This window comes from Microtus oregoni, unplaced genomic scaffold, assembly GCF_018167655.1.
Source record: "Microtus oregoni isolate MIOR12 unplaced genomic scaffold, Mior012 000002F_ref0000024, whole genome shotgun sequence".
Lineage (NCBI taxonomy): Eukaryota > Metazoa > Chordata > Mammalia > Rodentia > Cricetidae > Microtus > Microtus oregoni.
In genome coordinates, this window is record NW_024543061.1 from 31922850 (window position 1) to 31936437 (window position 13588).

General features: G+C 50.4%; 1 protein-coding gene across 2 annotated transcripts in view; it reads right to left on the minus strand.

Moving 5' to 3' along the window:
* Positions 1-661: 661 nt before the first annotated feature.
* Positions 662-13588, minus strand: part of Nup210 (nucleoporin 210) — a 95026-nt gene continuing 82099 nt past the window's right edge. Inside the window, exons 32-40 of one of the 2 annotated variants that reach the window (XM_041642791.1) lie at positions 13145-13365; positions 11664-11800; positions 9039-9162; positions 7807-7953; positions 6469-6719; positions 5389-5605; positions 4031-4126; positions 3869-3952; positions 662-2692 (exon numbers count right to left, since the gene is read on the minus strand). In XM_041642791.1, coding sequence (XP_041498725.1) covers positions 2595-2692; positions 3869-3952; positions 4031-4126; positions 5389-5605; positions 6469-6719; positions 7807-7953; positions 9039-9162; positions 11664-11800; positions 13145-13365 — 1375 coding nt within the window. In that variant the 3' untranslated portion in view covers positions 662-2594. The remainder of the gene's footprint in view (positions 2693-3868; positions 3953-4030; positions 4127-5388; positions 5606-6468; positions 6720-7806; positions 7954-9038; positions 9163-11663; positions 11801-13144; positions 13366-13588) is intronic. The other variant, XM_041642794.1, reaches the window with a different exon arrangement.

Sequence of the window (13588 nt, forward strand, 5' to 3'; positions counted from 1 at the left end):
AAACCTTTTCCTCCTCAAGTCAGTTTTAATCATGGTGCTTTATCACAGCAATGGGAAGCAAACTAAGAGCTCAAATCTGTCCAACAGGTGAGCAGGCAGACAAAGAGCAAGACTGAGAGGGTTAATGCTCAAACTTAAGAATTCTAGAGAAAAATACCTTTCTGCGATTCTGTGTTCTTGGTGCTAAAAGCATCTTCTGGCACCTTCAGGCAGTGAGAGCTGCTCAGCGGAGAACCCAGTCAAGCTGTGTGTGTCCCTCTGGTTTGTCAGCATGCCAAGTCAGGTTTACTATCACAAAGATCTGGTTGTGTTCCCCCAATGTGCTTTGAAAAGCTACTGGCCCCTGGGGAGAAGGAGCTTAACTTAATGGCCAGCTCTTATCAGGTGCCCAGCACTTCTGTCGGTAGAGAGAAGAAACTCAGTACCCTCAGGAACAAAGGTGACTGGAAGACACTGCAATCTTTCCATTCTGTCTGGGAAGAGTCAGTGGTCAGCTTCCTGATAGCTAGAGGCCCTCAAGATATGATCATTCCACTGTTCTCAGCCATAGGCCAGGAGTGGCTCAGACCTTAGCCATGGAGATGGTCAAAGTGCCTGCTGGACCCTGAAAAGACTGTTTTCGATCCTTAGGAGACAGGAGTTTCTTTCTATTCTTCTGGACACTGCCATGTCTGGATATGATGTGCTGCTTGGATCTGGGCGTCATCTTGTGTTTCAGAGAGGTCTTACCTAAGTGCGACACCAACATCATGTGTGTTGCACCAGGCAGGCACATGTACAGTAAGTACAGTATCTACTTAGCATTTGATACTGCTGACCACATTCTAAATCTCACGTAGTGTCCTGGGGAGCTATGAGAACGGCCATTACTCACTCCCATAGAAGAATGTGGCAGGGTTAGTACCTGGCTAGGACTGGGGAGAAGAGCAGTCAGGGCGGCAGAGAGCTGGTCCTTTGGAGAGGGAGGCAGTGGTGGTAAAAGTCTTGGGAAAACAGCCCTGGGTGGGCAGGATGGGGAAAGGCCATTTTAAGGCTCAAAGTCAGAAATTTCCGATGACGATGAAGGAAGGAAGGAGATGGTAGAGTGGCTGATTCCTAAGAGGACAGCAGGATGGGGATGGAAGGGGGCTATGCTCTCCTACAGATAAGGTCCTGCTGCTGCCTCTGTCTCTGGGGTAGGAAGGGAGGGCCCATAGCCAGAAAGGAAGGAAGAGCACTATTAGAAATGGGTCACCAGTCATAGTAGACACTCAGGCAGAGTCAGCACCCCAGGAACTACCACACCCTTAAGAAACTACACAGAACTTTATTAAACAAATGCAGAGAAGGCTCCATGATAGCTCCAGTGGGAGACTGAGTGGCAGGTTGGGCACAAATCCTCTGTCCCCAGCTCCAGAAAAGGAAGCAAGGGATCGCACATGGCCTTCAAAGGCCAACTGAACTCGTGGTGATGTGGTGCCCATATCCACCCATGTGGAGGCCAAGTCTCCGGCTTTCTGACAGTGCCACAGCAGCTGGACCTGAGCAGAGTGGCCATGTCCCTGAGTTTAGACGTGAGCAGGAATTGTTTTTCCATGGTATCCTCTTCTGTCCCCGGAAAAGAAGGGGTGGAGGGCGAGTGGGTGATGGCTCAGATCTGCTGAGGTACTGTATTGGGTGTCTTCCATGACAGGAGAACAGGTCACACTGGGTCTGTGCTGCACAATTTACAGCAGCTTCTCAGAACAAGCCCACAGAGCAGAAGACCCCGCCAGCGGCTATAGGGTACGGACAAAGATGCACTGGCTATTCCCAAGTCCCCCAGGGAGAACCAGAGTACTCCAACATGCCAGGGACCAGAGCTCTCTTGCCGTGAATCGAGACCGAAGCCCTCAGATCTGAAGTGAGGGCCACTCTGCTGAAGCTCAGCAATTCTCACAGTTAAAAAAGCTCAGATAGAACATGGCTCTGGGCACAGTCCAGGGAACACCCTAGAGGGCACCCACACCTGCTTTCCCCCATATTTCCTAGCAGCGGTAGGACAAGGAGAAGGCTAGGTTTTCATGAAGCAAAAAACCTAAACAAACAAAACAACCCACATACACAAAAGGGCTGCCACATGTATGTATGAACATGTCTGCCTGCTTGTGTGTGCGTGAGCGACAGCGGATAAGCGCTTGCCTAGCAGGCATGAGACCGTGGGTTCCATGCCCAGCACCATACAAACCCAAGGAGTAATGAGAATACCCTTTCCCTGAGATTGCTATAGTGACATCATCTATAGACAATGTAGAAACAGCTTCCAGTTACTCAAAGCCATGTGCACAGAGTAAGCAAGCTCCCATGAGCAGGACAAATGCCGGACTAAGCAGCACCCCATGCAAGCCACATGGGAAGGAGGGAGCCAGGAAGCCCCAGCTCTCAAGACTGGGAAGGAGATTTAAAAGCAAACAAAGTAAAAACCCTTGCTTATGTGATTCAGGCAGTGGCTCAGCACAGCCAGGGCAGTGAGGATGGCCCAGGGCCCAGTGTGAACATGATGGTCACACTTTCATTCCATTCCTTCCATTGTGATGTCAGTTTAGCTGTGCAGCAACAACAGTCCGGAATACTGGCTAGTGAGAGGCATAGGCTGGGCTCCAGAGCCTCGAGGGAGGACTGCCTTTGCGACCAGGAGGTGATGTGTTGAAAGCGGCAGGCGATGAGGCAAGATCTAGGGAGAAAAGGGGAAGTGAGCATGGAGGAGTAAGAGCCAATATACCCCACCACACTCATTGGACAAAATAAAGACTTAAGTACTTGCAGCATGCCAGGGGCTTGTACTTGGGACAGCTGACCCCTGGAACAGTAGAGAGAAACTGACAGGGGCAGGGGAGACATGGAAACGATTATTGCTCAACCTGAGTTGAGAAGACTGTACCCAGCAGTCTTCTGTTTCCTCATTCCCACTTGAGGAAGTCTGACTCCATGTGGAATCTATGTGCTCGAGTGGGCCAATCCTGTGGGGGCTGTGGATGAGTTTTACAGGGGTGCGTGGGGTTTTTGAAAGTGGATAAAAATGATTCTTAAAACCAAGACTCCTTATATTTACTCAGCCTGGAGCATGACCCTGCCTTCCTGAGCTCAAGGTCTGGATGGATCTCAGGACGCAGTGTTACCTCTCCAAGAGGATTGGAGGACCAGACTCTTGGGCACAATGCTGTAGTAACAAGGACCTGGAGGCAAGGGGAGGGTCCTTGGGGGACGGTACGAAGACCCCACAGTGACTCCAAGGAATACTGGGAGAAAGGGTCAGAAAGGGTGAGAGATTGCAGCAGAACGGCTGTGTGACAAACCAGAGTCATGAGGACAGCCACCACCCAGCATGCTGGGACACTCAGGAGTCCTGTCTTAAAGACCAAGGCAGCAGAAAGAGGCTCTGATTCTGGGGCATGTTGGAGATTTTGTCTCCCAAGGTCAGTGCTCCTGGCCATAAAATTGTCCCCTGTCCAAAACCCTGTAACACTGAGATGAGCAGACACAGGCATCAGACTACAAAATGGGAATCAGGAGACAAAGGGCTTTGGGTACAGCTGCATGAGTAGGACACTGCACAGCTCCAGAAGACTCGGAGAGAGGCGCCCCAGGAGTTGCACAGAGTGACCAAGACCTTAGGCCACCAGAATCAAAGACTACTGAAAGGGGTGGGGTTAAGCCTTCTGAGTCAGGACTAGTATTTGAGTCCATGTGATACCCTCTTCCCCTGCCCCATCTGTTGCTGGGTCTAGTTACCCCTTGTGCTCTGACAAGGCTGCTGAGACAGGGTTCAGGGCCTGGATCCCACCCTTACCCCAGGAGGTGACTCTTTTGTGGAGGCTCTCCAGGCTGTGCCTGTGGCCGGAGTACTCACAGTGGGGGCTGTGCTGAGGGCTGGCACGGGGCGTGAGAGCCATGGGTGAAGCAAGTTCCCGGGGTGCACACACTGTGTGGTAAGCTGCAAGAGCACAGGCTGGTGAGACTAGGCAGCGTGAGAGGGTGCAGGGTGCAAACAGGGATACGTGGTTGGTCTTACCTATGATGGTGACCGCTGTCCCTGCCAGCAGGGCAAAGAAGGTGAAGAACATGACTTGGTAGGAGTCCAGGAAGTGTGATAGGATGCTGGCTCCATCTGCATCAGGGGAAAGACAGACATGAGAACATCCAGGCCATACTGGGTCCCACTAAGTTCCATTGCTACTTAGATGTATGCATGGTCCATGCCGCACTGCCTAGGATGCAGGGGGCAAGCCTGTGTTAGATATGAGGGTGAGGTGTCCAGACAAAGGCAGCATCTTATTTTGTTCCTTGGGCCATCTGTCCAAACTAGGCTTCCTTCCAGGAAATGTTCTTAGATACCTACTTGGCAAATTAGGTTTTAGTGTCTTTTCTGCCAGGGAGGCAGCTAGGCTGCCCCAAAGCAAGAAGATCAGTTCTGGAAAATGTCCTGTGGGTTTAGACCATGAGGGACTGTTGGGCCAGAAGCTACAGGATAGGAACCCCTGACTCCTTGCCAGGAGCCCCAGCATGGGAGTAGGCGGCACTTCTGCCCCAAAGCCACCTACCTCTGTGGAGTGGCCTGGGTCCCAGGTTCCTGACACCTGTCAGTGTTACACTCTACTTGTCCCCAAGTACGCTCAGGTGGAGACCACCCTGACACCAGATTACAGGGTCTTCCCCTGGATATTGGCCCCTTTGATCTATATACCCTGTCCCAAAAGGTAGAGAGCTCTGCCCTCTACATGCCTGCAGGTGGCCAAAGTGCAGGATCTAAACCTCAATGACTATGGGATAAATCTTGTACTCATCTGGGTAAGAAATGAGTAGTTCCTGGCAACAGGAGGACCCTAAGCTAAGTGCCATCCTCACGCTGGACTTCTTGGGGACAGTCAGGAAAGAGTCCCAGTGGTGAATAACATTAATTCTACATAGGTCAACACATGTCTGGGAGTGAGATTCTAATCTGCGCCAATTAAGAAGTGATATCTGAAAGATAGCCTGCAGCAGTTGAGGACATTGGTTAATGGTTGTCTGAGGGAAATGGCATCGTAAACAGAGATGCCAATGGCTCAGGTAGGGGGTCTTGTGTTCCAGAAACAGACAGCAGGCAGCACATGGGAAGCGAGTCACAAATAAACAGGAGAGACCAAATGGATCTCAGGGACCACGGGGGAGATGGTGCCATGGTAGGATGTTGAGCAAGCACCTTGCTGAGGACTGGGGTTACGGGAGGTAAGGTGTGGTGTCTCTGACAGCAGAAGACTGCCACTCTGAGAGACATTCTGTGTTTGACTCCTCCAACGTTCGCCCTACAGGTGCCCACCAACACCCAAGGCCTCTGGCCTGTTTCTCCTTGCCCAGGTCTGGGTCAGTTATGTCTCAGCCATGACTCACAGGGACCAGGGCCACGACGATCCATCACAAAGGCCACAGTGACTGGAATGGTGATGGCCTGGTTAGTGGCAGGGCTGGAGAAGGTCAGGGCAGTGGACAGAGGGCCCTGGCTGCCAGCCGTGGGATCTGAGATACCAACAGTGTACGTGATGAAGCTGGGCAGCCCAAACGACTTCTCTTTCACGAAGGCTAGCACGGCTGGGGATCCGGATTTCACCTGGGAAGAAGACAGTGTTGAGACTGGACCACAGGTGGGACTGCAGATGCCCAGCTCATCTCTGGACATGCCCTTCTAACCACACATGTGAGACTTCGCTCCCAGGACCAGTTGGGCTCTGATACCTGGAAGCATGACCCACATTTGGGGTTTGGTAAGGAGGACATGATCAATATTACTGAATTCTAGTTAAGCATAAAAATGCTACACCAACCCAAAGTAGAACCTAATACCCAAGCTGCCATGAAGCAGCATCCGCAGTCCATCAGATTATATACAGTTGCTATATACACAGCAACTATACACTTCTCCCTCATCTCTTGTGAGTAGTTAGCCATGGTAAGTCGAGCGAAGAAGGAAACAGGGCCCCTAAACTCCTCCATCTACACATCAGAGCTCTTCCTGTGGCGGGGCATTCTGGACTGAAGCCCGAGACCAGTCATGCATCAGCCTGAAGGAGGAAGATGATGATGATGATGATGATGATGATGATGATGATGATGATGAAGCAGCAGCAAGAGCAGCAAGGCGCAGAGAGAAGAGGCCCATTCCCACATGGAGCAGGGTATTTACCCCGTTGGGATAAGCTCCCATGCTTACTGTAGACCAGGCTGGCCTCGAATGCACAAAGATCCACCTGCCTCTGTCTGCCGAGTGCTGGAATTAAAGGTGTGCACCACCACCACCACCTGGCTCTAACCCCAACTTCTAACCTGACCCTAACACCAACATCTACCCTCCAATTACAACCTAAAACAATAACCCTAATCCCTAGTTTTAAACCTAAAGTCTAGCCCTAACTAAATCCTAACCCTAATCTCAGCCTCTGGCTTCCCTGACTGGAAGCCCCCACAGCCGCTTACCTCCAAGTTCTCCAGAATCTCCACAGCACCAAAGACCTTGACCTCGGAGCTGGTGTAGTGGTTGCTCAAAAGGATTTCTGCCTGGTTGGCATAGAGCCCTGGACTGAAGGGAACCTCAGCTCCCACCTTCTCTAGGGCAGTACGGCTGCTGGGGATGGAGGCAGTGACTGCCAGTGACGTCTTCTTCATGTTCAAGTGCTTCAGTTGCTTATCTGTCAGCCTGTGCATAGTAACCGAGCAGAGGTACTGGCCTGTGGAGAGAAGACGTGTTCCTCTCCTGTGTGCACAGACTCCCTGCTCTCTGATTGGGAAACTCCTCGGCATACTTGGGAGTCAGCTGAGAAGTCACCTCCTCCAGGAGGTCTTCTAGGAATGCCCCTTCAGAGATGCTGGGCCAGCCCGGTCACCTGCTCTGTGAACAACAGACCTCTCACTCTCTCAGAATCCTCTGTTCAAGAGGTTTCCATCTGAATAGTACTCTTGGGGCAGGGATCATTATGGGGCCACATCTGCAGCTAAAGCCCCAGCCAGCCTGGCTCAGAAGGAAGGCAAATAATGAAAAACAGACACATGATCCAACCCTGGGCTATGGGTCAAGAAAGAGCTGACTCCAAGTGTAGCAGGAGGCCTTGTGGACATTGGCTGTCTGGGTTCTGTCCTGTCCTTAGTACCTGGCCCAGGGCAGATAAGCCAGGTGAAAAAAGCAGGGCCTTGGGCAGCTGGGCAGCCTGGAATCTGGACACCTGAGCTGTACTCCATCAATGGCAGCAACTATAGACTGCTGGAAGACTGCTAACCCCCGAGCTCAGTAAGGGCCTTCCCTGTGCTAGACGCTGTGTGAGACACTGAGTGTGCCCTTGGGATACATTTGCAGTCCCTTGGCCAGCAGCAACCCCTGCCATGCAGTGAGGCCAGGCAGGCTCACGGCCAACAGTGAAGGTCGTCAGCCCAACCCCTCTAGTGTCCTGAGCTGTGAAGCTGTTATGTTTCAGCATGCTCGAATACAGCCATGATTATCATCTCTCACCTGCTCTATGTAGGCAGTGGGGGCAGCAAGGCACTGTCATCCTCAGTCTAAAGAGGGGAGTTTAGAAGGGCCAGTCTCTATCCAAAACTGAGTGGTGGGATTAAGGAAAATGGTTCCAGCCTGGGTTTGATTCTGAGCTCTGCCAAAGGCTACTCCCTCTTGGAGCAGCAAAAGAGTATGGTATCAGTCTGTCTTAGGCTGGACTCCCAGCAACCTCTGCCTGTCTGGACATATGGCATCATGAAGCACACTTATGACCAACCCTAGACATCCAGCAGACTCATTGCATTTTCAGTTCTTTGCAAATTTACCCAGGGTAGCATCAAATCCTGGCTCCACGGTGAAGACATCATGTGCAGGGAAATCAAAGACATCTTGCTTGAATTGGAGCTGACAACTGATGAGGGACTCTGGGTGTAAGGCTTTGATGACTTCTCGCTGGGCAGGGGAGCACTCACCTAAAGGTACAGTGTTGGGGGCAATGATCAGGTGAGAAGGGCTTAACCAAGCACATGGCCACCACACCCATAACAACCTAAAATGAAAAACAGATCCTATGGAGGTTGGGCAGGCATGAATGGGACCAGTCCCATATTATTCCCATGCAGTGGGGGGAGCTCAGGAGACCACAAGCTTGATGAACATAACATGCCTTTTATTAAAGCTAAGGATCCTGATCAACAGGCTGGGCTACTCTGAATGCCAGGGCCACTTCAGGGCCAGCATGGGTGCTGACAGGCAACCTGTTGCTGTGTGGCCCTGTTGCAGTCAGCAAGGAGAAATGGCCATGCCAATTGTTTCTGAACACTGAGAGGGCAGAGGTGCTCCATAAACACACGCTGCACATAATTTTGGCAACAGCAGAGTATTTTTCCACTTGTACTAAAGGAGGAAAACAGCATTTCCATGAAGTCATGAGTGTGCCCCATTAATCACAATGAGAATGGTAGAACTTAATTCATCTGTTAAGTGGTTAAAAAAAAAATCTGTATCGATGTATTTGTTTCTGGCACTTGCTATCCAGGGCTGTCATAGGCAAGAATGAGATGGAATGTTCTATGCATGACTTGGGAGAGGTAATTATAAAGTAAAACCAGCCACGAGTCTGCGATGTCATTAGTTTCCACCACCAGCGATGGGTGAACTGCGGCTTGCTCTGCCTCATGCCCTAAGGCTGCAATCACAGCTCTGACTCAGCGCAGGCAGTGTCTTGGAGCTGAGCTCTTAAGGAAGGCGTCTTTACCACTTTAGCTCATGGAGCCTCGAATCGCTTAAAAGCTGCAAGGAGTGGATGAGCTGGGGCTAAATGGTCTCTCTCTGGAGTTGCGGGTGTGTCTGAGTAAGAAAAGTAAAGTTTGGGTTGTGGCTCAGTATTATAGCATGTGTCTGTCTGTGGTGTGTTAAGGCCTTTGGTTCAATTCCCAACAGCATGAAACAATAAAAAACCCAAACAGATGAAGCCACCCAAAGGGCACAGATGCTACTTCCCACTCTCCAAACCTGGCAAGGAAAGCCCAAACACCAGAGCCCACTTGTTCTATACCAAGCAGGTTAGAGCTCTTGTCTCCCACGCTGACAGTCACTCTGGAGGCTGTGGCTTCCTGGATACTGCTCTGAGCAGAGTGGAGGCGATGGGCCACAATCTTCTGAGGGGTGCTGACCACTATCTAGGGAAATGAGGCAGATGTGCTGATTGTATGCTGGCCTGTGCTGGGTATTTTTCATGACCTCATCTGCAGCTCAGATCACCTCTGCTCCTGATACCCCTTGGGCACATGTTATCCCCTCTGCAGACCTCCCTCCATGGGATATCCTTCTATCTCCCTCTGCAAGGCCTGATGGCCCACCCACACCCCTCTGCAGCTAGAAAGCTGGCCACCCTTTCTGGGTGGGGGCAAGTATATTGGGAACTCTTCTTGTGGGTCTTTCCTACAGCATAGGAAAGGGATGGTAGCAGGGAGGGAGGCCTCCCTTAGGTTGCAGCTCACAGCTCCGCTGTATACAGGCCTTGGTCCCCTCTGACCTTAACGGCACTTCCAGCTGTCACTGTACTGTCTCCTCCCAGGAATCACTGCTGCCTAAGGGACCAACACAGCTAAGTACCCACTACTGCCCTCCCTGGCCCTGTCTCCCACTTCTGGAAATCTCCTCTCTTCTCTCTTCCTCCAGGCCACGCTGGGTCCTTCTCACACTTTCTCCTCCTCTATCTGGCCTACTCCTGTTACACCCATACTCAGGCATCTCCCAATGTAACATCCCTGTGCTAGACAACCACCCCAGCTGACCCACTCACCAGCTCAGACACCCATCTCAAACCTTCCAGGACCCACTTACTATCGTCTTCCAGCACCCTCCCCTACTTCTGCTCCCTTCTAGCAGTAAAGAACCATTATCTACCAGGTTACTGGTGATAAACCCAAGAGAGTTACTCCAAGCCCTCCTCCATACCACCCCATCCAACCCATCATCTGGACATCCCGCAGCAACTCCACCACTTTGTTTCTTTGATCTGTATCATTCTGATCTAAAACCAAAGTTCTATGTAGTATGAAGTAAGCTACCACTCTACCCCCCTCCATAGGAACAGCAGCAACTAACATGGGTGGAGCAAACACTTGTGAGACACTAAGTGCCATTTGATTTGCCCCCTCCCCATGTTAGTTTGTTATGCTAAATCACAGTATGGTCTCCATCCCTTGGACACAGGGGGAACTTGTCCAGTGGCTGATCTTGGATTTGAACATAGACAGACAGTGTTACTTGTGTGTCTAGGTTGTCCTAAAACTCCATAGGCTGCTACAGTTTCAGCCTGTCAAGAAAATGACATTGTAGGCATATGCTCGGCTGAGACCACTCTTAAAACTACCGCATCCAGCTTCCCAGCCTCTTGAGCATTTCCTGATCTGCCCATAAAGCCAAACCTTAAGTCCCTCCTACATGTACCCTACGATCCAGCTCACCCCAGGTTCTGTTCTCAAACCCTATATACCTTGGAGCCTGCTGGCCCCTCTCCTGACAATTCTTAGAGGCCTCTCTTGGGAAGCAGAGCTTTATTAATCAGAGTGCTTCTATCTGCAGCCACTGGCCTGAACCGCAGCAGCACTAAATATGCAAACTATTAGGTTAAACTGCTGGATTCGACAAAGCACACGCTGGCTCTAAAAATGAGACAGGTTTGGAACTCAGCCAGACTAGGCTCATTGATTCATTCTCGGCTGGAGAGAAAGGTTTTCTTTGCTTTCATAAAGACTCAAAGGTGACTTGCTGGGGGAAGTTTAACTTTGCTGGTGACACCAAATCACTGGAGTGCTCATCCCATGGCCTGACCTTCCTTCAGGGAAATGCCCACCCCTATGGCTGCACGGCTACACTGGCTCCCAGACAAGCGTGGGTGCTGGTGGGTGAGTAGGAGCAATTGATCAGATCTCTCTCCTCGTGCTGGTTTGGACATGAGAGGGATGTTTGGGATGAACAGGGGACTGGTTCCCATCTCACACTTAGTGGGTGGTTGATTCTCCTAGATCTTGACAGCTGCAGACAGCTCTGGCAGGAGGCCTGGTTATTTGTTTCTTAAAGAAAAGGGAATCAGAGGTACAGCCAGCCTTTGTACCTGCTGCTTTGGCAGTTTGGATTTCAGTTGCATTCAACCAACAGAAGATCAAAAATATTTAGGGGAAAAAGTGCATTTGTACTGAGCAGGGACGGGCGTCTACTAAACAACAGGCTAACAGCCACTCCCATGACGCAGCGCCGGTTATTTTTAAGTCATCAGAGTGATTTCACGCATTTGGGAAGTGGCAAACACCTGGAACACAGGCACTTGGGAGATTCAGTTCAAGGCCAGCCTAGGCTACACAGTAAGACCCTATCTCAAAACAGACACACAAACAAAAGACCACAAAACAAAACAAAATAGACAGGAGGTGCGGAGGTCCTATGTCTTTGTGTAAAGAGACCTGATCATGAGCAGATTCTGGCACCAAGGGGCACAATGCTGTGATGTGGTGGGGGTACAATGATGGCCAGGATGGTCATCCTCCTGCCTCAGCCTCCCAAGTGCTAAGATTGCAAACATGTGTCTCCAAGCCTAATTACAGACACACCCCGAGGCTCTCACTGCCTCCAACAATGTAGGCCACAATTGCCTCTGCCTGCCCTCAAGTCCTACCTCCTTGAAGGTCTTCAGATGTCCAGCAATCTCATAGTAAACAGTCACAGACCCTGCATCTCGGGCCACAGCCACGCCAGTCTTGGGGTCAATGTAGAGGATGTTATTGGCTGAGGAGCTCCAGGTCCCTGAAATACCTGGGAGAATAAGCCCAGATACCATTCATCTTGTTCATATTTGGACACCATAGACCAAACCCACCTCCTCCGACCCCTCTGCTTGTGAGGGTCTCCATACTCATAGAGGAATCCACACAGGCTACCTCTGAAGTGGTCCTCCCACCTTCTTAGAAGCTCTGGCCTCCTGCAGCTCTCACTTTGCACCTGTTCTCAGGGGGCACTGACTCCCCCTGCCCATACCTTCCCATCTGGAATCTGTTTTTTACATGAAGCTTTCCCAATTCCCTGTCCTGGGATGGGCTGGGTGTTATGTCTCTGGGTCCCTGTCACCCTTCAATATTACCAGAAACAGAGAGTAGACCTCACTGCTGGTGTGTTGATAAAGTGAAATATGGGCTGGAGAGATGGCTCAGTGGTTAAGAGTGCTTAGTGCACTTGCAGAGGACCAAGGTTCAGTATCCAGCAGCAGGCAAAACACTCATATTCATAAAATAAAAATAAATAAACCTAAATAATAATAATAATAATACCAGCCCAAACCAACTGAATATTCACAAAATTAATACCTGGATAAAATAAGTCAAATTTACTATGTAAATGTTTGATTTAGTAATAGTTTGATTTAGTTATAGTATGCTAACATATTTTAAATGCATCTTTAGAAAAGTAGATCCTAGGTACTGTGTCACACAGCACTTTGTATCCAAGAAACAGCAAAGATTCAACAACCTCATTCTATCTACAGCAGTTATTTTCCCTCCCTCCCTCCCTCCCTCCCTCCCTCCCTCCCTCCCTCCCTCCCTCCTTTTTGAGACAAGGTTTCACTGTAGCCTATGCTAACCCAGGCTGGGATCACAGGTATGAGCCACCACACCCAGCTACTATTTAATATCCTTTGGAAGTGAATTAATGAGACTAAAGAAAGGAAACCAGCCAGGAGAAAAGCAAGTGTCCTTGCATGAATTCCATGGGTATGGGGACTCATTTTCTGCTCAGGTGTCCCAGAGCCATGCTGTTTGTATGCATCACTAGCCACTCAGTAAGCATGACTTGTGGAGGCAACTGAGTAACAGTATACATACAGGACACGTCCACAACAGTAAAAGCTTCTACTGGGCAGTGCTATTCCAGGACAGGGGCTGGCAGACTTTGCTGCAAACTATCAGACAGTAAACTGGAATACTATCTCCACTGCTACCTGGCCACAAATAAATAGGCATTGCCAAGTAGCAAGTTGAATGTGTCCTTTAGGCAGCATCCTCTGAGCATCCTTTAGGTTCTACCTGCACACCCCCTGTGATGTGGTACCAAGCACTTCCTGGGGTGCCACACCGTAGCATGAACCAGTCACATCCCTCTTACCTCCCAGGCTAATGAGAACACTAGCCAGACAGAGGATGTCACCCACCACCACAGCTCCTGACAGCTCTGGGGTGATGGCCTGTAGGACAGGTAATGGCACGAAGTCGGAGAGGCCCGGGTGTTCTACATCCCATACACGGAGCAGGGTCAAGCCCACACTGACTGTGCGGATAATGCAGGTGTTGTTGGTGGCACCCTTGCCAATCTGCACAAAGTCATCTCTAGGAACAAGGGAAAGGAAGGCTGACACTCGGGTGAGAAGGCAGAGGGAAGTATAGAGAAATAAGCAGCCCTGTCCCCTACTGAGCAACACTGCACCAACTGAGGTCCTAGATGGGACTCTACTGAAGGGGACACAGACTTGATGCACTCTTCCTTGTCATTCTTGGGACACACCCCACAGCACCCAGTAAGAATCTGCCAGCATTATCACCCTCACACTTA